At 40.0% G+C, this 21,459-nt stretch overlaps 2 protein-coding genes across 5 annotated transcripts in view; one reads left to right on the top strand and one right to left on the bottom strand.

Moving 5' to 3' along the window:
* Window positions 1–1,129, bottom strand: part of KIN (Kin17 DNA and RNA binding protein) — a 34,014-nt gene extending 32,885 nt beyond the window's left edge. The window contains exon 1 of the mRNA XM_008705417.2: window positions 924–1,129. Coding sequence (XP_008703639.1) covers window positions 924–1,037 — 114 coding nt within the window. The 5' untranslated portion in view covers window positions 1,038–1,129. The remainder of the gene's footprint in view (window positions 1–923) is intronic.
* Window positions 1,130–1,228: 99 nt separating this feature from the next.
* On the top strand, window positions 1,229–21,459 carry ATP5F1C (ATP synthase F1 subunit gamma). 4 transcript variants are annotated; one of them, XM_008705419.2, is made up of 10 exons: window positions 1,230–1,372; window positions 11,597–11,631; window positions 12,147–12,278; window positions 14,812–15,016; window positions 15,566–15,709; window positions 15,815–15,879; window positions 17,099–17,254; window positions 17,715–17,811; window positions 20,677–20,713; window positions 21,314–21,459. In XM_008705419.2, exons 1-9 carry the CDS (start codon window positions 1,317–1,319, stop codon window positions 20,681–20,683), a joined length of 897 nt encoding a protein of 298 aa, XP_008703641.1. In that variant the 5' UTR covers window positions 1,230–1,316; the 3' UTR covers window positions 20,684–20,713; window positions 21,314–21,459. The 4 variants fall into 4 exon arrangements, with proteins under 4 accessions (XP_008703642.1, XP_008703641.1, XP_008703640.1 ...); XM_040645442.1 differs by having other exon boundaries at window positions 1,369–1,451; XM_008705420.2 differs by lacking the exons at window positions 20,677–20,713; window positions 21,314–21,459 and having other exon boundaries at window positions 1,229–1,372; window positions 17,715–17,815.

The raw sequence follows: 21,459 nt of genomic DNA, 5'->3' as shown, positions 1-21,459 counted from the left end.
CATCACTGTTATTCAGTGTAAGTCGTACTTAAGTATCTCATACCTCATTAGCAAACACTGGAGTAGATTCTTCCAATTACCCAGTGTTCCTCTGCACCTACCCAATCCCACTCAATCTCCAGAGAAAAATACGATCCTGTCACTAGCTTGCTCTCAATTCTTCAAGGTGCTTTATCATCCACCTCATTAATGACAAAAAGTATAAACTCCATTGTACGGCCTACAAAACTTTCTGTGATCTGCCCAAAGACCCCCTGAGCCACTGTACACATAATCCACTGATTTAAAACTCACAATCTTACCGGTAAGTACAACTGTTATTCTCACTTTACAAGATAAGCAAACAGAAGGAAATGTAAGCAACTTGCCCAAGACTACACAGTTAGGAAGTGGCGCAGCTGGGATTCAGGATTCTGACAGTCTGACTCCCGTCCACAAGGCTATCTACAGTCCTACCCTGGGCCGGGCACACGGTAGGTGCTCCACAGACGCTTGTTAGATGAGTAGTGTGCCAGAGCTTAGTTGTCCTTTTTCATCTGATCCTGAAAAGAGGTGTGAATCCTAACCACCCTGCTTCTCTTGAGTCGCGTCAGGTCAGAGATGACTGTCAATGTTATCTCCCAGGCATCCAGCTCTGCACTATTCAACGCCCCCGTTTTATGACAGTTCGAGGAGCATCACGTCTACGAGAGCTGCAAAACCTTATTTCATTTCTTTTTGGAGGAAGATCGTGGAGGAATGAGATGTTAAAGACCACTGGTTCCCCCAGGATGAGGGCTGCAGGTAAGGATGGCCCTACCGAGTAGAGTAGCTGACTCGCCTAGCGCGAACCCACGACTAGGGACCTGAGCTCCACTCCCTCACCCGCAGCGTCAGGGGCTTGAACCTGAATTTCCAGCCGGGCCCCATTCAGGCCCGCTTACCTCGTCCCGACACTGCTTCTGGCACATCTGGCAATACCAGCGCAGCTTCTGAAGCCCCTTGGACTTGATCCTGTTGGCGATGGCCTTTGGGGTAAGAAAATCTGACTTCCCCATCGCGACCAAGCTAGCGACAACTTTGCTGAAGCCCAGCGCCCCGCCAACCGGAAGCGGAATGAAGCTGACAGGGGTGGGTAGGCGGGACAAATCCCAAACGCGAGCCGGAAGGAGGTGGGGCCTCGGGAGGCTGAGCCCCCAACGATCGCGAGGCTTCCCTTCGTCTGGCGGGAGGAAGCGAGACTGAAGGAGAAAGCAGAGTGGGAGGGCGCTTCGGGAAGGCCCCGCGCATGCGCGGTGAGACCTGTCTGACCGACCTTCAGCCGGGCCGGTACCACCATGTTCTCTCGGGCGGGCGTCGCTGGGCTCTCGGCCTGGGCCGTGCAGCCGCAATGGTATGGCAGCTTGCGGAAGCAACGGGAGGGTTGCGAGGAATGGAAGAGCTCGGTCGGGGGGAAGAGGAAGCGAGTGGAGGCAAGTGGGACGGGACAGGGGTCGCAGGGCCTGCCAGGCCCCCTGTCCCGAGGAGGCCCCGGGGAGCCCGGGCTGCAGGAAGCCCCTCCGTTCCGGGAAGGGTGCGCGAATGGGCTGCGGTGACAGCAAGGGCTCGCCACGTCTCCTGAGGCGGGGTGGGGTGGGGTGAGGGCCACGAGGAGCGGTCATCTTGGACCTCGGGCTTGAGACTTTAGTCCGGATTGATTTCAGGAAGGTCTTGGATTCACTAAGCTAAGACATATTTAGGGAGCCCCTGCTGCGTGCCGGGCAGGTGAAGACCGAGGAGTCTTTCCCCCGGCCCACAAAGGGGAGGGGAAGACCTAAGGCAAGGTCTAGGGGAAGGTTAAGTTGTGCTTTGTGTCCTTGACGCCTTTTGAAACCCTCTAATGCTGGGCAGGGTTTGCATGGGCCAGTAAGAGCTGTTCGATTCAGCCAGGACGTGTATTAAGCGCTTACTCTGTAGCGCGGGCTCTTTGCTAGGCACTGCTGAGTAAAATAAGTGCCTTCGTGGGCTTATGGTAGTTCGGGTGCAAAAGGGACCAAAAAAATCCGCCCGATGGCGATCGGAAAGGAAAGACACCTAGCACTATCTTGAAACCTTTATGTTGAAGCAGTAACCCTGCAAGGTCATGAAATTGTCCCAAGGTCCTTAGGAGGAGGAGATAGATGGCTTTCAAGCGCCATCTGTTAACTGCCGTGCAAGTTTAAGGATTTTAAACATTGGTTTCCGAAAAAAAAAAAAATGCGTATTAGAAGTCCAAGCAATAGGCAGATAAACGTTGGTTTGTGGGTGGTACCATATAATAGGATGAAATGTCTTAAAGCTAGACAGAGTCTGGAAGAATTTCAGACACGGTGCTAAGGGGATTATTGGCTAAAAGCTGAGTGTAGCAATTCCTCGGTTTTACAGTAAGGAAGAATTCTAACGAGCTGCAGCGCAAAACTAGATTTTGTGTCCTAATTTTCATGTGGAGAGACTATAAAGCCTTAATGGAAATAGGTACGTTTTTCATTAAGCAAAAAATTCATAATAATAGAGAAAAATTTTAGGGTAATGTGATGAAATAGGATGTGAATACCTACATGAAACTGTTGGTGGATTGCCTTCAAAGTCAGATTTTTTTTTTCTAATATTGAAAATGAGTACTCATGGCAATTAAGTCACCTTAGTTGGATTCTCAGTCATGTAGGTTGTCCCATTTGTTAATCACTCAGCACACATTTGCTGGGTGCCTGCCCTGCACCGAGTTGGTACTGTGGAAAGTACTAAAAAGTTGGTGGTAAATAAATATATACGGTCTTAATGAGCGTTATGGGACAGTTTCTGGCATGCAGTGGTGCTCAGCAAACGTCAGCTCTCCTTCCCCTGTTGCTGTGCAGAAATGTCATCTGTCAGTATTTTTACCTGAGGTAGTATCCAAATTCATCTTTAAGAAATGGAAAGAGTTTCTGAAATGAGGACAAAATATTTTGCATAAAATTGTAGCAATTTTTTTAAAACCTTGTAAGGCAATTTGAAGATCTTATAATAAAGGATGGTTTTAAGTAACAGTAGTGTGACATAACTGCTAGGCTTCTAAATTGGAACCTCCATTGGCAGATACAGGTTGTAATCTTGACCTTAACCCCTTTAGAATGTTGGTTTTAAATTGGTAGGTTATGAATCTTCATCAAACATTGAGGGAAAGCATTTTCACATATTCCATTTTTCTGGGTGCCCTTTTGCTTCCCACTTATAATTGCCTTTTAAGTACAGAAATGAAAACCATCTTAATGTTTCACACTCCACAGAATTAATTTGGAAGGGGAGAAAAATAGCTTTGCCTTTACAGAACCATGAAGGGGCATTTTCTCTGTTCTGTTTTGGTTATTGGAAGCTTTAAAAATGCAATTTGTTATTGTTACAGGTTTTGTTTCAGGGACGTTAGCTTACTAACATTAGCTAAAATATTAGGCCTTATTAACATCTTAGTGAAATTATATTAATTGTTTAGGGTATCAGTAAAATACTTTAAGTTTCGGGAAATTAAATTTGTTTTTAAGTAGCATTTAAGAAGATGGAAATAAGGAAGAGACGTGTGATTTTTCTGTCTTCAAATCAGGGGAAGATAAATGTTATTTCATGTTCCCCATTCTCTAAAGTGGACTGTTTTATGGTAGCATACCAATAGCCATAAATTGAATTATATACGCTGAAAAGGAAGGGAGATGGCATTTCAGGATACACAAGGCATATTGTATTCGGAGATTGAAGTGGCAGATATTTACTTACTTGTAAAAGTAAAAAAATGTGAGGCATCAGGGTGTGTAGTGTAGGAGATCCACTCTGGAGCCAGACTACCAGATTTGAATCTCGACTGCCACTCACCTGGCTGTGTGACCCTGGACAAGTTACTCCGTGTCTCTGCCACCATTTCTTTATCCGTTAAATGGAGGTAATAGCGCACAGTTCAGCACTACTGGGTTAGCATGAAGATAAAATGAGTCAGTATTTAAATTGGTAAAGAACAGAGTGTGGTAGGAGAAATGCTGGTATGGATCCAGATACGTGAACTGAAAACTGTAAACGACATTATGCAGTTCCTCCATAAAATGTAAGAAGGTTTATTGTACTTGCCAAACAAGACTGGATCATGGGTGGTTGTGGGGGAAAAAGTGCCAGGGAGTCATTTTTTGTTGGAGAGGCAGGTGATGGACTTTCATACAGTGATTTATTATTAGAATTAGACATACTTCATAATCTTCCCTAAAAATTAGCTGATGCTGCTTCTTCCTTAATTTTTGTATTTATATAGCATGATACACTTAACATTCTTGCAAACTCTGTAATTTCTTTGAAGAATTGTTCCCCTAGCAACCTCGTTGTCTCCCTCCTCTAATACTGTTCTTAGCTTTGCTAGCAATGCTGTATGATCATAGTAAATAATGGTAATCCACAGGGGTGCCTGGGTGGCTCAGTCAGTTAAGTGTCTGCCCTTGGCTCAGGTCATGATCCTGGGGTCCTGGCATCAAGTCCCACATCCAGCCCCTGCTCTGTGGGGAGTCTGCATCTCCCTCTGCCCCCCCCCATGCACACGTGCACTCGCTCTCGTTCTCTCTCTCAAAGATAAATAAAATCTTAAAAATAACAGTGTAATCCACAACCTCTGACTTTTCTATCCACTATATCTGGTATGTTTCAATTTTCTCCAGTAATCTCCCAAGGATTTCTCAGGACTTGATATAGTTTTCCGGAACAAACAACTGATTCAAAACTATATTTTCATTTGCAAAAATTATATATTCAGCAGAGCAAGTTGCCCCTAAAGAGAGTTGAGATCAGCTCGTGGTTATTCTTTTTTTTTTTTTTTATTCCGGAACAAACAACTGATTCAAAACTATATTTTCATTTGCAAAAATTATATATTCAGCAGAGCAAGTTGCCCCTAAAGAGAGTTGAGATCAGCTCGTGGTTATTCTTTTTTTTTTTTTTTAAGATTTTATTTATTTATTTATTTATTTGATAGAGAGAGAGAGACAGCCAGCAAGAGAGGGAACGCAGGCAGGGGGAGTGGGAGGGGAAGAAGCCGGCTCCCAGCGGAGGAGCCTGATGTGGGGCTCGATCCCAGGACTCTGGGATCACGCCCTGAGCCAAAGGCAGACACGTAATGACTGGGCCACCCAGGTGCTCCAATCGTGGTTATTCTGTATGTACTCAAATTTTACTTAAAAATGAAATAACATAGATGTCTTTAGAACTGAATGAAAGCTAAACATGAGAGGACTTCAAAATAGGAAATTAGGGCATGTGCACAGCATAATCACAAAAGATCCTACCTCTTCATACTTCTCACTTGGGAGACTTGTGGAAACCAAAACATTCTGTGTTCATCCAAATATGGCATGCAATTCAGATTTATTCCCTATGATATTCTCTGACTAGAAACTTACATCCCTTAAATTGGAGTGTCTGCCTGGATCCATCATGTCCAAATGTCACTGCTTATAGTCTATACATTTAGATTGGTAGTGGTGAAAAAGTATATATACAAAAAAAAAAAAAATCAACAAATGATGTTATTTTCCAAGTGCCATTATGAAAAGATGTTAATGGAGTGGTTAGTATGTCAGGTAAGTGTGCTCTGAGATAGTAGAGCTTGTCAATATTTGACAACTTCTTTCTTTTCCGTTAGTGGATCCATTCTTAGAACAAGTCTAACATTTTTCATGTAGTCTCCGTCCTCTTCTATTTCTTTCTCTATGACAGTGTAATACCAGTAGTAAGATATATAAATCGAGATTGTTGGGACACCTGGGTGGCTCAGTTGGTTAAGTGGCTGCCTTTGGCTCGGGTCATGATCCCAGGGTCCTGAAATCGAGCCCCACCCACACTGGGCTTCCTGCTCAGTGGGGAGTGTGTTTCTCCCTCTCCCTCTGCCCCCCACTCGTGCTTGCTCTCTCTCTGTTTCTCAAATAAATGAGAATAAAATCTTTAAAAAAGAAAGAGATTGTTAAAAATAATGGTTTTGGTTATGACCTTTCAGATTTTTTATGCACATAAACACATAGAATCACAAAAAATGGGGTCATAGAACAATTTTATAATATCCTTTTCTGAGGGTATTGTGAAGAGGCTTTATATTTTAGTACAGTTGCAGATTTCTAGAACAGTTGAGCATATAGTACAGAGAGTTCCATGTACCCACATCCCACTCCGGACAGTTCTCGACTTAACCACATGTCGCATTGGTGTGGTGTACGTACTACAATTAGTGAACCAGTATTGGTACATTATTTAGGTGCATGGTTTCATTAAGGTCATTCTTTTGTTGTATATTCTGTGGATTTTGACAAATGCATAGTGACATCTATGTACCATTGCGGTATTACAGAATAGTTTTACTGCCCTAAAAATCTCTCCCCAGAATCCTAGCCACCACTGATCTTAACTCTTGCTGTAGTTTTGTCTTTGCTGGAATGTCAGATAGTTGGAATCAGACTTGATTGGCTTGGCTTAGCAATATGCAGTTAAGTTCCCTTCATATCTTCCATGGCTTGATAGCTCACTTATTTTTATTGCTGAATAACTCCATTGTATGGATGTACAAGTTTGTTTTTCTGTTCATTCACATATTGAAAGACATATTGGTTGCTTCCAGTTTTTGATGATTGTGAATAAAACTGCTATAAACATTCGTGTGCAGGTTTTCGTGTAGACATAAGTTTTCAGCTCAGATGGGTAAATACCTAGAAGCGTGATTGCTGTATCGTATGTTAAGACTGTTTAGATTTTTAAGAAACTATCAAACCATCTTCCAAAGTAGCCGTATCATTTTTTATTCCCACCAGCAATCAGTGAGAGTTCCTGTTGCTCCACATCCTTGCCATCATTTAGAATTGTCATTTTAAAAAAAATTTAACCATTCTTGGGGCACCAGGGTGCCTCAGTCGGTTAAGCATCTGACTCTTGGTTTCAGCTGAGGTCATGATCTCAGGGTCGTGGGATCAAGCCCTGTGGGATCAAACTCCATGCTGGGTGTGGAACCTGCTTAAGAGTATCTCTCTCTCTCTCTGCCTCCCTCTCTCAAAAAAAAAGAAAAAAAGTTAGCCATTCTTACAGGTGTGAAGTGGTATTTCATTTTTTTATTTTATTTTATTTTTTTAAGATTTTATTTATTTTTTGGTGGGGGGAAGTGTAGAAGAACACAAGCAGGGGGAGCAGCAGAGGCAGAGGGAGAAGCAGACTCCCCGCTGCGTAAGGAGCCTGATGTGGGGCTTGATCCCAGGACCCCGGGATCATGACCTGAACTGAAGGCAGATGCTTAACCGACTGAGCCACCCAGGTGCCCCAAAGTTTTTATTTTTTTTATTTTTCTTTAATTTTTTAATTTTTTTAGTAATCCCTACTCCCAATATGGGGCTCGAACTCACGACCTCAAGATCAAGTCATGCTCCTCTGACTGAGCCAGCCAGGTGCCCCATTTCATTGTTTTAATTTGCAATTCCCTAATGACATGATACTGAGCACCTTTTTAATGCTTATTTGCCATCTGTTTCTCTTCCTTAGTCAGGCTTGTGTTTAGATCTTTTGTTCATTTTTTATTTGGGTTGTTTGTATTCTTATTGTTGAGTTTTAAGAGTTCTTTGTGCATTTTAGATACAATAGTCCTTTATCAGATACGTGTTTTGTAAACATTTTCTCCTGGTGTGTGGCTTGGTTTTTCCTTCTCTTCATAGTGTCTTTTACAGAGCATAAGTTTTTAAAATTAATGAAGGCCAGCTTAATTATTTTTTTCTTTCATGGATCATGCATTTCATATTTTATCTAAAAACTTAGAGCCATACCTAAGGCACCTATGTTTTCTCCTGTGATATGTTACAGAAGTTGTATAGTTTTGTGTTTTTCACTTAAGATCTATAATTCATTTCAAGTTAATTTTTGTGAAAGGTGTAGGATTATTATCTAGATTAATATTTTTCCATATGGATGTCCCTTGTTCAGCACCACTTGTGGAAAAGAGTATCCTGTCTCCATTTAATTACCTTTGCTTCGGTATCAAACCTAAATCAGTTGACTGTATTTGTGTGGGTCTCTTTCCCTATTCCTTGTGCTGTGTCTTACTCCCCTGACTTAATCATTCTATAACTGGAAGCCTATATCTCCCACTCCCCTTCACCCATTTTCCCCACCCCCCCCACCCCTCTCACCCTGGCAACCGTCAGTTTGTTCTCTGTGTGTGGGTCTTATTCCGCTTTTTATGTTTTCATTTGTTTTTGTTTTTTTTTATTTCACTTATGAGTGAAATTCTGGGCTCTCCCTTCTCTTCCAGTGATCTGCTTGCCCATTCTTCACCAATACCATACTGTCTTGATTACCGGAGTTGAAATCAGGTAGTGTCAGTTCTCTGGCTTTGTTCTTCAGTATTGTGTTGGCTATTCTGGGTGTTTTGCTTTTCCATATAAATGTTAAAATCAGTTTATTGATATATACAAAATAACTTGCTGAGGTTTTTGTCTAAAATTGTATTGATCAAGTTGGGAAGAATTGACATTTTAGTAACATTGAATCTTCCTATTCATAAATATGGAATCTTTCTCCATTTATTTAGATCTTTCATCAGTTTTGTAGTTTTCTTGTGGCATATTTTGTTAGATTTATATGTAGTCTTTTGTAGTTAGACTATATGTAGTCTCTGTGTTTTTTTATTGTGGTAAAATACGCATAAATTTACCATCTTAACCATTTTTTTAAAATATTTATTTATATTTATATATATTTATATCATTGTGTGTACTATGTATTTATAGATTTATTTATTTAAAAGAATTTATTTATTTGAGAGAGAGAGCACACACCAGCTGAGGAGAGGGGCAGAGGGAGAGGGAGGAGAAGACTCCCCACTGAGCAGGGACACCCCCTCCCCCCAGCTCCATCCTGGGATCATGACCTGAGCCAAAGACAGACACTTAAACTGAGTGAGCCACCCAGGTGCCCCCCGTCTTAACCATTTTTAAGTCTACAATTCTATGATATTGTTTTTCTTTTTCTTTTTTTTTTTTTTTATGCTGTTGTTTTTCTAACTTTAAATTCCCAGTTGTTCATAGCTGGTAAAAAGAAAGCAGTTGACTTCTGTGTAGAGACCTTGTACCCTACAACCTTACTGTAATTGGTTCCAGGAGTTTTTTTGCCAATTCTTTGGGATTTTCTACATAGACAGTCATGTCGTTTGTGAATAAAGGCAGCTTTATTTCTTCCTTTCCAAATTTGTATACCTCTTATTTCCTTTTTTTGTCTTACTGCATTAGCCAGGACTTCCGGTACAGTGTTGAATTAGGAGTAAGGAGAAAGGACATCCTTGCCTTAGTCCCAATCTTAGGGGGAAACTCCCTAGTTTTTCATCATTAAACCATAGGGGGTTTTGGTAGATTTTTTTTTTTTTTTTAAGATTTTATTTATTTATTCGACAGAGATAGAGACAGCCAGCGAGAGAGGGAACACAAGCAGGGGGAGTGGGAGAGGAAGAAGCAGGCTCATAGTGGAAGAGCCTGATGTGGGCTTGATCCCATAATGCCAGGATCACGCCCTGAGCCGAAGGCAGACGCTTAACCGCTGTGCCACCCAGGCGCCCCTGGTAGATGTTCTTTATCAGATTCAGGAAGTTCTCTGTTCATAATTTGCTGAGGGTTTTTGTGTTTTGTTTGTTTGTTTGTTTGTTTTTTACTGTGAATGGGCATTAGATTTTGTCCAAAAAATTCTCTGCGTCTATTGGCCATATGAGTTTTCTTCATATGGTGTGGTGGATTATATTATTTGATTTTTAAATGATGAACCAGCCTTGTATACCTGGAATAAATCCCAGTTGATCATGGTGTATAATTCATTTTAATACATTGTTGGATTCAGTTTGCTAATCTTTTGTTGAGAAATTCTGCATCCATGTTCATGAGAGGTAATGTCCTCTAATTTTCATTTCTTACAATGATTTTATCTGGTTTTGATATTAGGGTAATGCTGGTCTCATGAAATTAGGAAATGTTCCTTCTGCTTGTAATTCTACTTCCCTGTTTTGGCACCAGCTTCCATGTTCCATGGGTTACAGATCTCTTTCCCAAGTCTCACGTGTTTCCAAACCCATTGGACATTTCCACCTTGTCCCATGGTCTTTGTGTCATATTCATTAAAATTCATTATCTCTAGAAAGATCATCCCCACTCAGTTTTCCTACCTTGGTTAATGACAACACTGTCTACTCAGGTCATTAAATTGGAAATCATTCTTACTGGTTTCCTTTTCACTCTTAAGAACTCGCTCATAAATCTGGTCTTCCTGCTGCTTTGCCAACATGTTAGTTGAGGTTCTTACCTTCTCCAGTCTGGAAGCTGCAGCAGTCCCATGCAGTCCCCATGTCATCAATATTCCAACATCATTTTGAGTTTTTCACTGCCATCTGAGGTACTTAGAAACTAAACTGGTTGTGGGCTTATAAATACTCATTGTTTCCCTACCTGTGAAATAAAATTTAAGCTTATTAACCCAGCGTATGTCCAGCTTCAAAACTACATCCTATTTGGAATGTCCTCCTTAGGCCTTCTTTGCTTATGCACAAGTTTATAGATTCTTCAGTTCTCGCACGGAGCTTTCTGAGCCAACACAGACACTTTGTAGACATTTAAGGGCTAACAGTTAATTTATATTTGATAACACGTTGTCTTCCTTAATAGGGTGGCGTTCCTCTCCTGTTTATTTTTCATAAATGTAGCTTTATAAATATATACGTGTGTATATTTAACATGCATATAAGTCACATCATTTTTACTTTTATGCATTAGCACTTTAATCATAAAGACTAGAAAAATATTTAGTGTTACATTTTATGTAAAACCTTAAGTTTTTATGAATCTTGTTTATGAGATAATAGTATGCTTCTTGTGGTCACAGACCATGTCCTGGAGCATAGTGGCTGCTTAGTACATTTTTTAAAAAGATTTCATTTATTTATTTGAGAGAGAGGGAGAGCGAGCACAAGCAGGGAGAAGAGGGAAAGACTTGCAGGCTGGATCCCAGGACCCTGGGATCGTGAACTGAGCTGAAGGCAGATGTTTAACCAACTGAGCAACCCATGAGTCCCTACTTAGTACCTTTTTATTGAGTCGAGTTGGAGAAGTTAAGAATTGGTTTAAATAAACTGTACTTTCACACATGTGGTCATGTTAGAATATATAATTGATCCTAAGTGTTACTTGGAAAAGTTTCAGTGAACTAAGGAAGTCAAGGTAGCTTTTTAGAGGTGGCTGACCTTTGTTTTAAGTATACTTGGAAGGACTTTTCTGTCATAGAAACAGTGCCGGCAGAGGCATGAAGGTGGGACTAGAGCATGTGTGATCACAATCGTGACTGCGGTGGAAGGTCTGTGTTGTTAGGGCAGACAAAATGAGGCCTTAGGTAATAGGATTCGTATCAGTATTAAGGGATTAAATATATCTATATGTGTGTGTATATATAAATATATGTATGTCAGAGTCCTATATTTAATAGATTGTTTCTTTATGGGGCATTCTTTAAATTTATTAACTTTGAAGGTTTTTCTTGTACCATGGGGCTATTTTTCAGAAAACTAAAATATTTTTAAAACCTTTATTTTCAGGATCCAAGTTCGAAATATGGCAACTTTAAAAGATAGTAAGTACTTTATCTCAATATGTGAATGAAGAAAAGCTAAATTTTGACAAATAAAAATAAAAATGCTCTTTAGCCCCACATATATTTGATCAAAATTGACAAAATGATTCTAGGTCATATGTGTGTGACATTGAATTTGTTTTGGAAAAGACCAGTGTGAGGCAGCACACGGTTCTGATTCTGTTGTCTGTACTATGCCAACGATAGGAGTAGAAAAATCTGTATTTAAATATTTTAAATGTATAATGCGCTGCCCTCTTCCATGGCCATCCTGTCCTAGGTGGCAGCTGGGTTTGACTTTCTGTTAGCACTCATGTGGCCACCCTGCCTGTCTGAGGAGCAGCTGGCTTTCACCTTTGCTCGGTACTCGTTCTGACTTCAAGCCTCAGCATCATGCTGTTAATCGATGGTCTGAGTGCTGAGTATTCTACCTTACAGTTTAAAAAGCTATTGCGATAAATTCACAACTGAAATGATAACTCCTTTTATCATAACATAGTACTTCTGTTTTTCAGTTACCAGGCGACTAAAGTCAATCAAAAACATCCAGAAAATCACCAAGTCTATGAAAATGGTAGCAGCAGCAAAATATGCCCGAGCTGAGAGGGAGCTGAAACCAGCTCGAGTGTATGGGGTAGGATCTTTGGGTAAGTGAAGGGTGTAATTCACAAATTACAAAGAACTGTTTAACAGAGATCACCACTAGTGACTTTCATTTGGTGCTTGGTGACGACGGATCTAGTCTGAGTGTTTGACATTACTCATTTTTCACAGCAACCCTATAAGGTTAGAACTGCTAGAGTCCCTGCTTTACAGATGGGAAACACTAAAATCAAGTAACTTTTCCAAGGTCACATACTTAGGTGGTTTGGCGTCAAAGCCTGCCTCTTAACCGCTGTATGTGGCTTTGAATGTTAAAAATACTCTGAAAATTTTCCCAGATTATTAACTATATATTCAAAAGAACTTAGAAATACAGTGCATTCAACTCAGGTGCTTGACTTCGTCCCATGATGTTGTGATGTGCTGGTTTAAGACTGCGGGGTGGGGAGGTGGTACCCTGCAGTGGAGTTGACTGAGCAGGCGTGGACGGGACTCGTGAATACGTGAGTGGGATGTGTAAACGTCAACTGTAAAGAAGGCACATTTCGCTTATTTTGAAATTGAAGAAAATCTATGTAGTATCTGTGTATTGATATATCTACATATTAGATTTAATTGCCTCATGCAAAAGTTTCTTGTGCTCTTTCATGTTTTTTAAACATCCATTTATACTGGTTAAAAAAAAAAAAACAACAACTTCGTGTGAGAAAATGTAGAGCACTAGGCCTTGGTGGAAATGGGTCATTGCTCTAAAAACACCACGTTTAGTTTCATGTAACAGGTACGGAAGACAGTTGGTAGTTAGGGTTCAGCGATCCTTATCAACTCCAGCCCTTTGCTGTCATGAGTCCCATCCGGTGCACAACAAGTCCTAAGTGCCTTAGTGGCTCAGTAAAGTTTGGTTGATAAATTACTCTAGCCTATTTACATGAAGAGGGAAAGTTACTTCACTATTCACCTTTCTTGCCGATACAATAAGAATAATAAATTTGTTTCCCTCCAAAGTCTATAATCACAAAATTATCTAATAAAGAAGAACTGACTTAGGTGGCTGATTAGAGTATTAGTGGTAAAATATTAAAAATTAAGCCAAGGCTGCCAATTGGTTCTGAAGTCCTTCAGACCAAATACTAACTGTTAGGTATTAAGTGGCTAATCATTTTAAATATTTAAAATAGAAAATTTTAACAGGCATTTTATGCTGTACAATATAAAACATAAAAAGAGACTTAAATATTCTCCCCATTCCCCTGAACTGTGGAGGTGAGTATTTACTTCTCTCTGCTTTTTTGGTTTATTTGTTTCGAATTTTTATTTAAATTCTAGTTAGGGGTTACCTGGGCGTCTCAGTCGGTTAAGTGTTCCACTCTTGATCACAGCTCGGGTCTTGGTCTCAGGGTGGTGAGTTCAAGCCCTGCGTTGGGCTCCATACCCAGGGTGGAGCCTACTTTAAAAAAGAAAAAGTCTAGTTAGCATATAGTGTAACATTGGTTTCAGGAGTAGAACTTAGTGATTCATCACTTACATGTAACACCCAGTGCTCATCCTAACGAGTACCCTCCTTAATGCCCATCACCCTACTTCTCTGCTTTTTATGGAGGGTCCTCAGGTTTTGGCATTTGAGAATCCCTGCTCTATATTGAAAAAAGTATGTAATAGGAGGAATTTTGTTGACATGGGTGAATGTGGTGGCCGTGAAGATGCTCCCTGTGCCCGTGGGGGCACCAGCTGTTGGAATTCACCGTGTTTGCACCCAGGCCACGCTTCCCACGGGCCATGCCTAGCCAGCACCTGAGCAGCAGGATGCTCGAGCAGGCATGTTCTTGGGAGACTTGCAGCCCCCCAGCAGTCTTGCTGAACTTCCCCTCAACTGCACAGTGGTCCAGGAAGCTGCCACCCAACCCGTCTTCCCTCCTTCCTGCAGGTCAGACCTGCACCATGATGTGATGGCCCTCCCGACTCCTTCCTGCCTTCTCCCACAGCCATTTCCTTTCTTTCCCCAGTAAAATCTGTGCATATTTCATCCCGTTTAACCCCCTCTTGGGGTCTGCTGCTTCCAAAACTAGACCAACCAAGTGAGATGGTTAAAGCAATCCCCAAAATAAAAGTGGCATCTGCTATTTTAATGCCAAGTTTTTATAAGAGCTTGATATGCAGATTATATGAGCAGGTCAGTAAATACTTGCTTCTTTTTAAAAAGGCTTGTATGCTGAAGATTTGCATCCTTCACAAGTCTGATATCTAGATAAGTTGGTACTCTGTAATTCGGGTCTCCTTATAAATTCTTTAATTGTACTAGAGATTTCCTTAAGTCAACAGTTGAGGTAAATTGTCTGTTAATTGGCCCTTGGTGCCTTTATCATACAAAGATTTAAACCTTTATGGTTTTCAACCTGATTGTAAATTGAGTAAGTACACAGACAATTTTGATTATATCAGTTAGATGCCACCTAAATTGAAATGCATCATTTCAAAAACATCCAACCCTTTCAGCTCTTTTGTAAATTAGATTTTTGCTGTATTTGGTGTATGTTACATATTTTAAATTTCTTGCTTTTTGTTTGTTTGTAATTTAAGCTCTGTATGAAAAGGCTGATATTAAGGTGCCTGAAGACAAGAAGAAACACCTCCTTATCGGTGTGTCCTCAGATCGAGGGCTCTGTGGTGCTATTCATTCCTCGGTTGCTAAACAGATGAAAAATGAGGTGGCCACGCTCACAGCAGCTGGGAAAGAAGTCATGCTTGTTGGAATTGGTGATAAAATCAGGGGTATACTTCACAGGTAATTTAAATAGATATTATTTGTGTGTAGATGGGTGTAAGCATGAATAAGTGGGAGTGTCTTTGATAGTTCATTTCAGCAAGGTGTCTTTTTTTGGTTACCTATTTTTATACCCACAGAGAGGTTTTTGTTTTGTTTTTATTTTTTCAGGACTATCAGAATATATAGATTTCTTCTGTTTTTTACTTGTCTTGTGTTTCTGCTTCATCCAGCCCATGAGTGGAATGCAACAGGAATATCAAAAGCTAGTTTTCATTTTACACAAACGAGGACTGTCAACAGCTAGCACAGCCTGCAAGTGTCAGAAGTGAGCACAGTTAACTGAGACGTGGAAGAGAGAGAAAGACTAGAGAAACACAATGCAGGAGAGGCCTGGTTACTAAACCTTAGTTCTTGAGCCACTGAGTAATCATGACAATGGATGGGACAGCTCCATTCAGTGACCAGCCCCCTTGAACCACAGTGATAAATTTTTTCCTTGTTCCCTGTGTTATTTAGACAGAAGTATTCCTTTAAACTACTCTGTGTGATCTCTGGATTCTCTTGTAGGACCCACTCTGACCAGTTTCTGGTGTCCTTCAAAGAAGTGGGAAGAAAACCTCCTACTTTTGGAGATGCGTCTGTCATTGCCCTTGAACTCCTAAATTCTGGATATGAATTTGATGAAGGGTCTATCATCTTTAATCGGTTCAGGCAAGAAAAATTTAGAAAGCGAAGCTTTTTGACCCTTTAAAATAAGTAAATGCTTACTTAACAGTTTATTGTTTTGAGATTGACATTTGCTTGTATAATTTCTAGGTCTGTCATCTCCTACAAGACAGAAGAAAAGCCCATCTTTTCCCTTGAAACCGTTGCAAGTGCTGGTAAGTAGTTTTTGCAGGAAAAGTATTTTTCTGTGTAGAAAGCAGAGATGTATACGTTCGGGAAAATAGCGTTTGTCAGGATGGCCTGTTTCAGCAGTAGAAAACGATGTCGGGCTCTGTTACCATGTATCAGTGGCTTCCACGATCTCTTAATCCATTCGTTATGACTCTTACTCCATTCCTTCATTAATAGAACATAAATAAATAAATGATTAGACGTGCTTTCTGTTCTCAAAGGTTGAAGAGCCTAGCTAGAATTGGCTTTGCATTCTCTGTCTGGGAGCTCTCTCCAAGCACAGTACAGTCCGCAGCTCTGAGTAGTGATGTGAACAGTGCTCACAATTAATGTACATTGACCCGCTCAGTTCTCGTCTTATTGTTTGAGTTAACGTCATCATTGCTCAGGGAAGCATCCTAGAAATAATATTCTGGAACCGACTTTATTTTCCTGAGGCATTTTCCCCTTTTATCCATAGTATTTCATGTATTAAGACGTACACTTTTTTAACATTTTAATGTCTCTGAAGGTGGATGTTTCTGCCAGTCAATGGCATGCCATTTTTCATTGACTGTTGTTATTTTCTTTCTTAATGGGCTAAAATTGGGGTTATCATCTGTAGCATTTTAAGTGTGATTAAGTACAATACTTCAGCACTTTACCCTAATGAATGAACGTCGAAGTGTGCCACTAAATTTCTGCAGCATAATCAAAAAGATGTAGGTTGGCCTCTGATTCCCCGCCCCCCTCTTCCATATTCCATTTCCCTCTCATTTTCCTGATGGACACCAGAAGATTTCTATAATCAAATGGCTAATTTGGGATTTTTGTATTCCACTAAACGAGTTTCAGTTTTTTCATTAATTCTTTTATTTAAATGTATTAAGTATTTGCTTACATTGTGCCAGGCACTCTGTTTGATGCTATCCAGAGGACTTGAGGACATGAAATGCAGAGAAGTTATTTTAATTGTTGACTTCTTAGTTTTTATTAAGCATTTGCAGTAGAATATCAAATGCCTTGTTTACACGTTATAGTCTGCTGAAAATCTGCTATACTCTGTAGTGTGGAAATAGATGAAACTTTTAGAACTGAGTGTTTTAACCTATCTTACATTGACTTCTGCTCTTTAATTAAGGGTTTTTATAGTAGTAAGCTGTTTTGATTAAATCCCTCTTTGCACTGTATAACTTCAAAGAAATTTATGACTTGTTTTAACAGAGAGCATGAGTATCTATGATGATATTGATGCTGACGTGCTGCGGAATTACCAAGAATACAGTTTGGCCAACATCATCTACTATTCTCTAAAGGAATCCACCACGAGTGAGCAAAGTGCCAGGATGACGGCCATGGACAACGCTAGCAAGAACGCTTGTAAGCACACAGTGGATCTCTTCTGAGAGCGTTCTCTTGCTGAGAGTAGCGTGAGGACCTTTGCATCAGAAAGTACATCCCTTAAGTACACCAGGAAGCAAGAGAACAAGGATCTAGTTCCAGGCTCTGCCACTGATTCTGTGATATCTTTGACCAATGACCATCTCTTCCCTTGAATGTTTTTCATCTCAAAACGTAGAAAAATAATCATCTCTGCCTTAAGGGAATATATATATCTCACTTGATAGACAGTAAATTTGCAAGTATTTTGAAAAAGTATCCATGGAAGCGGTAAAAAATATCTTTGTGAAATTTTTTGAGAGGCCAGGTTTGGTACTCAAAAAGACATAAAAATTCTTATTTTTAAATTAAGCAACATACATCTATGAATACGTTAAGGAACAAGTTACTCTTTCGTAGTGTTAAATTGTGTTGTCTAATCCCTTTGTTTTGTTTGTAGCTGAGATGATTGACAAACTGACTTTGACGTTCAATCGCACCCGCCAGGCTGTCATCACGAAAGAGCTGATTGAGATCATCTCTGGCGCAGCAGCTCTGTAAGTAGTGGCAGACTGCTTCAGACACGTTTCCTCCTCTCTCCGTGTCTGCTGGCTTAACATGAGGACATTTCCATTTGTTTTGCTTTGCTAAAGGTGAAATGATCCATTGCCTAACCTTGTAATCTACTTTTAGGATATAAAGATTTGGTGAAATGAGATCTCTGGTTTCTTCTGTTTCAAGCTGAAACTTTTGGCCTCAGTTTCTTCTTTTTACAAATCAATATATTGCTAGCTCTCTTTCCTAAAGCATTAGGAATAAGGATGTAAATAATCCAGTATCATTTATAAAATCTGTCTTTGGAACTTAAAACATACCATGCTCTCCAACTATAGGACTGGTTTTGGGTTTGATTTCATATAAATCTTGGGTTTTTTGGTAAATCTTGGTAAAAATTGGTTCTTCACTAATATGTCAGTACCATATGCCAATGTACCATTTTCCTCCAGAAAACTTCGTGGTTGTCTAGATATGTTAAGGTTTGTGAAACCAGGGTTGAGAAAATGGGGGTTCTGTTTTTAAAATGACTAAATTGAACCCCCACCATGTGCCAAGGTCAGTGCTAGGAAGTGTCAAAGGATGTAATCAAGGCATTGGTGTTCTAACAGGATACAAAAACATGCAGGTAGTTGTGATGAGAGGTAAATGTATAGTAAGTTGATTCATTCTTTCTTGCCTCCTCTTAATTGGTCACTAAGTTCTGTAAATTTTACCTTGTAAATGTCCTTTAACTCCTTCCCCTTTATGACCATCTAATGCAGATCCTTGTCATTTCTCTCCGGAATTAAAAAGGATATCAAGTGCCCCTTATGTGGCAGACCCTTTGCTAGACACTGAGGATGTAGTGGGGACAGTATTTGCCCTCAGAGAGCATTGACATTATCTTAAGAATTGGAGGAGACATCATCTTAGGAAAACAGACATTATCTTAGGAATTGCAGGAGAATAGGGGTCAGCGTGCTGTGGCTCAGAGCCAAGAGCAGTTTTGACATTTTTAAAGGGTTATTTTGTTTTAAAAACAGAGACAGTATGTGACTCACAAAACCTACCTTATTTACTGTCTGGCCTTGCAACAGAGTGTTAGGAGGAAAAGAGTAGAATCCATTCTCTTACATAATCACCCTGCAAAACACATTAGCTTGAGGTACGTGATCCTGTGTTTTCTGGCCACCAACACTCTCTAGTCTAGTCTTAACCGCCATCATGTCTCACTTCCCTTGAACTTCAGCCACATCGTTGTACTTCCAGTTCGCAAACATGTCATGTGCTTTTCCCTGAAATGCCATTCTTTTCTTCCTCTTGCACCCTGGATTCTTCATCTGATAGACTCCCATTTCTCTTTGCTGAACTGAGAGAAGCCTTTCTTCCAGGAAGCCCTCCTTCACCATTCGTGTGGGGCACCCTCTAGCATCCTGTGCTTCCCCTTTTCCTCATTTACACTGTTTTATTAGGAACTGCCTTTTTATTTGCCTGTATTCCTGTGGCTTGGGAGGGACTGTGTCTTACTCACTTTTGTAGCCCTGCCACCTGGCACATACTTCCTCAGTAAATTTTTTTTTTTTTAAAGATTTTATTTATTTATTTGACAGAGATAGAGACAGCCAGTAAATATTTGTTAAGCGAATGAGTGATGAGCCCTGGGAAGTGGAAATTCAGAAGAGGGAGAAATAACATTTCATTAGGTATGGGAAAATGTGGATCCATGTTTAAGGATCAGGGATAGATAGGTTTGACACGAAGGTGAAATTTAAATTGGTCCTTAAGTATTATCTCTCCAGGACAGAAACTGGGCAGAATGCCAAAGAGACACATAAAACTGATGGAGACCATTGTCTAAGTTGTCGGTCAGATCCATCAGCTTTGCCAGCCTAGGCGTCCTTGTCTTATTTTGCTTTCCAAGCATGACTTTGTTAAGACAAACCCATCTCTCAGTCTAGTCACTGATGTTGTGTTAGCATCATAGAGTACGGTGCAGTGATGAATGGCCCTGCCACTTACTAGCTTGATAAACTTGGCTAAGATACTCTTTCTGTGACTCAGTTTTGTCCTCTATAACACGGGGGCTAATGCAAGGATTACATAAGCATATTATTCGTTCTCTTCCTTGCTATATGTCCTACTGCTAATGCTAAGCTGTTTTCTTCTTGGGCGGTAAGTGTGAGGAAGCTGGGGGAGAGAGCTGCATTCTGCAGGTTCCAGGGACTGTGATCCAAAGAACCAAGGATCCTGTTTTGCTCTTGAAAAAGGAATGCCGGGAATAAAATGCGAGGATACAGCATCTGCAGAATTGAGGACCGTACCCTTTCTTGACTAGAAATGGGGGAAACCTGGCAAAAAAGGAGCAAAACCAAAGGAAATGAGGAGAGGGAGCTTGGGACATAAAAACTGAGAATCAGAAATTGACTATTAAATTTTGGCTTTCTAGAAAAGCAGTCTAAATCCTTTATTAAGGGTTGGCTGTGCAGTCCAAGCTTGGAGTGTTTATATGAGTGGATTGCATGCTCTGTAACCTATCAGTTATTCTGGTTACAACTTTACTATTTAATACAAACACATTTGGCTCCTTGGTAATAGATTGTGTCCTATTTATAGCGAGCGTAGTGGCTTCAATTACACTTGCGTAGTCTTGCCTTCTTGCATCAACATGGTTTTATTGTTCTAACCAGACTGAAATTAGTAACTTTTTATAACAGTCATTGAATCTGTTTTAAAGGAATATTTTGGTAACTAATTTACATGATAACGTTCAAGATACAAGGTGCGGAAATGGATGTTTTTAGTTGGAAATGATACCTGATTAACTAGCATGGATTGCTTCTTGACTGGCTTGTTTTGTTTGTCTTTTTTTCTAACATAATAACCAGGGATTAATGAAAACCAAGTTTCATCCTCAGACAAGAGGTAAAGTGGCAATATTTCACACTCTCTCCCCAAACCCCTCCAGAAAGAAATTCAGCTAGATATGATTGACGCTGATGAAGCAACAGTGAAACAGATTCTCTTGCGATTTAGATTTTGGCCCATTTATAGTAGCTGCCAGCTTGTGGTAGCATATGGGTAATGCCAGGGGGCTTTTTTTTTTTTTATTTATTAAATAAACTTTATGGATAGAAAATTAGCATTATTTTGAAATATTAAATATAGATTGGTGAAGAGCGGTGGTTCTCAAATTTGATGGTCTTAGGACCCCTTCATGTCTGACATAATAGAAGAAAGCTAGATTTTCATCTATTTCTGTATTCATTCTGTCCTGATGTTACATGTCGTAGCCTCTGGAAACTGCTACCATATACTCTTGAGAATGAATAAAACAGGCAAATAAGCAAATAGTTTGGCCTTGGAAAGGTCCCGAGACCAAAATTTGAGAACAACTAGTATATAGTAACATTTTATTAATGTAAAGTCAGTTCTTTAAACCCCACTTAAATAGGTATTATCCCTTGACATGATGATTTTTCCCTCTAAAACTTACTTTTGTTTGTTCTGTACTTTGTTTTTCAGGTAAAGAAAGAAAATTCAGCCAGCTGATTTTATTTTTAGCTTACTGCTGTCCTTGTCAGAAGAAATTGTTGGTCCATTGTTTAAACTACTATAGACAGCAAAATGTTTGTAAATTATCTTACAATAAACAACTTACCATGAGAAAA

This window comes from Ursus maritimus, unplaced genomic scaffold (genome assembly GCF_017311325.1).
Source record: "Ursus maritimus isolate PB19 unplaced genomic scaffold, ASM1731132v1 scaffold_31, whole genome shotgun sequence".
Lineage (NCBI taxonomy): Eukaryota > Metazoa > Chordata > Mammalia > Carnivora > Ursidae > Ursus > Ursus maritimus.
Note: the sequence above shows the minus strand (reverse complement) of the source record. Positions and strands in the feature narration are given on the sequence as shown.

What these genes read in the sequence shown, in the direction of transcription:
- ATP5F1C (XM_040645442.1), top strand. Translation starts at nt 1,375, where the DNA reads ATGGCAGCTTGCGGAAGCAACGGGAGGGTTGCGAGGAATGGAAGAGCT. An exon ending in GTATGGGGTAGGATCTTTGG is followed by an intron (nt 12,279 to 14,811) that starts GTAAGTGAAGGG and finishes TTGTAATTTAAG; the next exon opens with CTCTGTATGAAAAGGCTGAT. An exon ending in CAACGCTAGCAAGAACGCTT is followed by an intron (nt 17,255 to 17,714) that starts GTAAGCACACAG and finishes TTTTGTTTGTAG; the next exon opens with CTGAGATGATTGACAAACTG.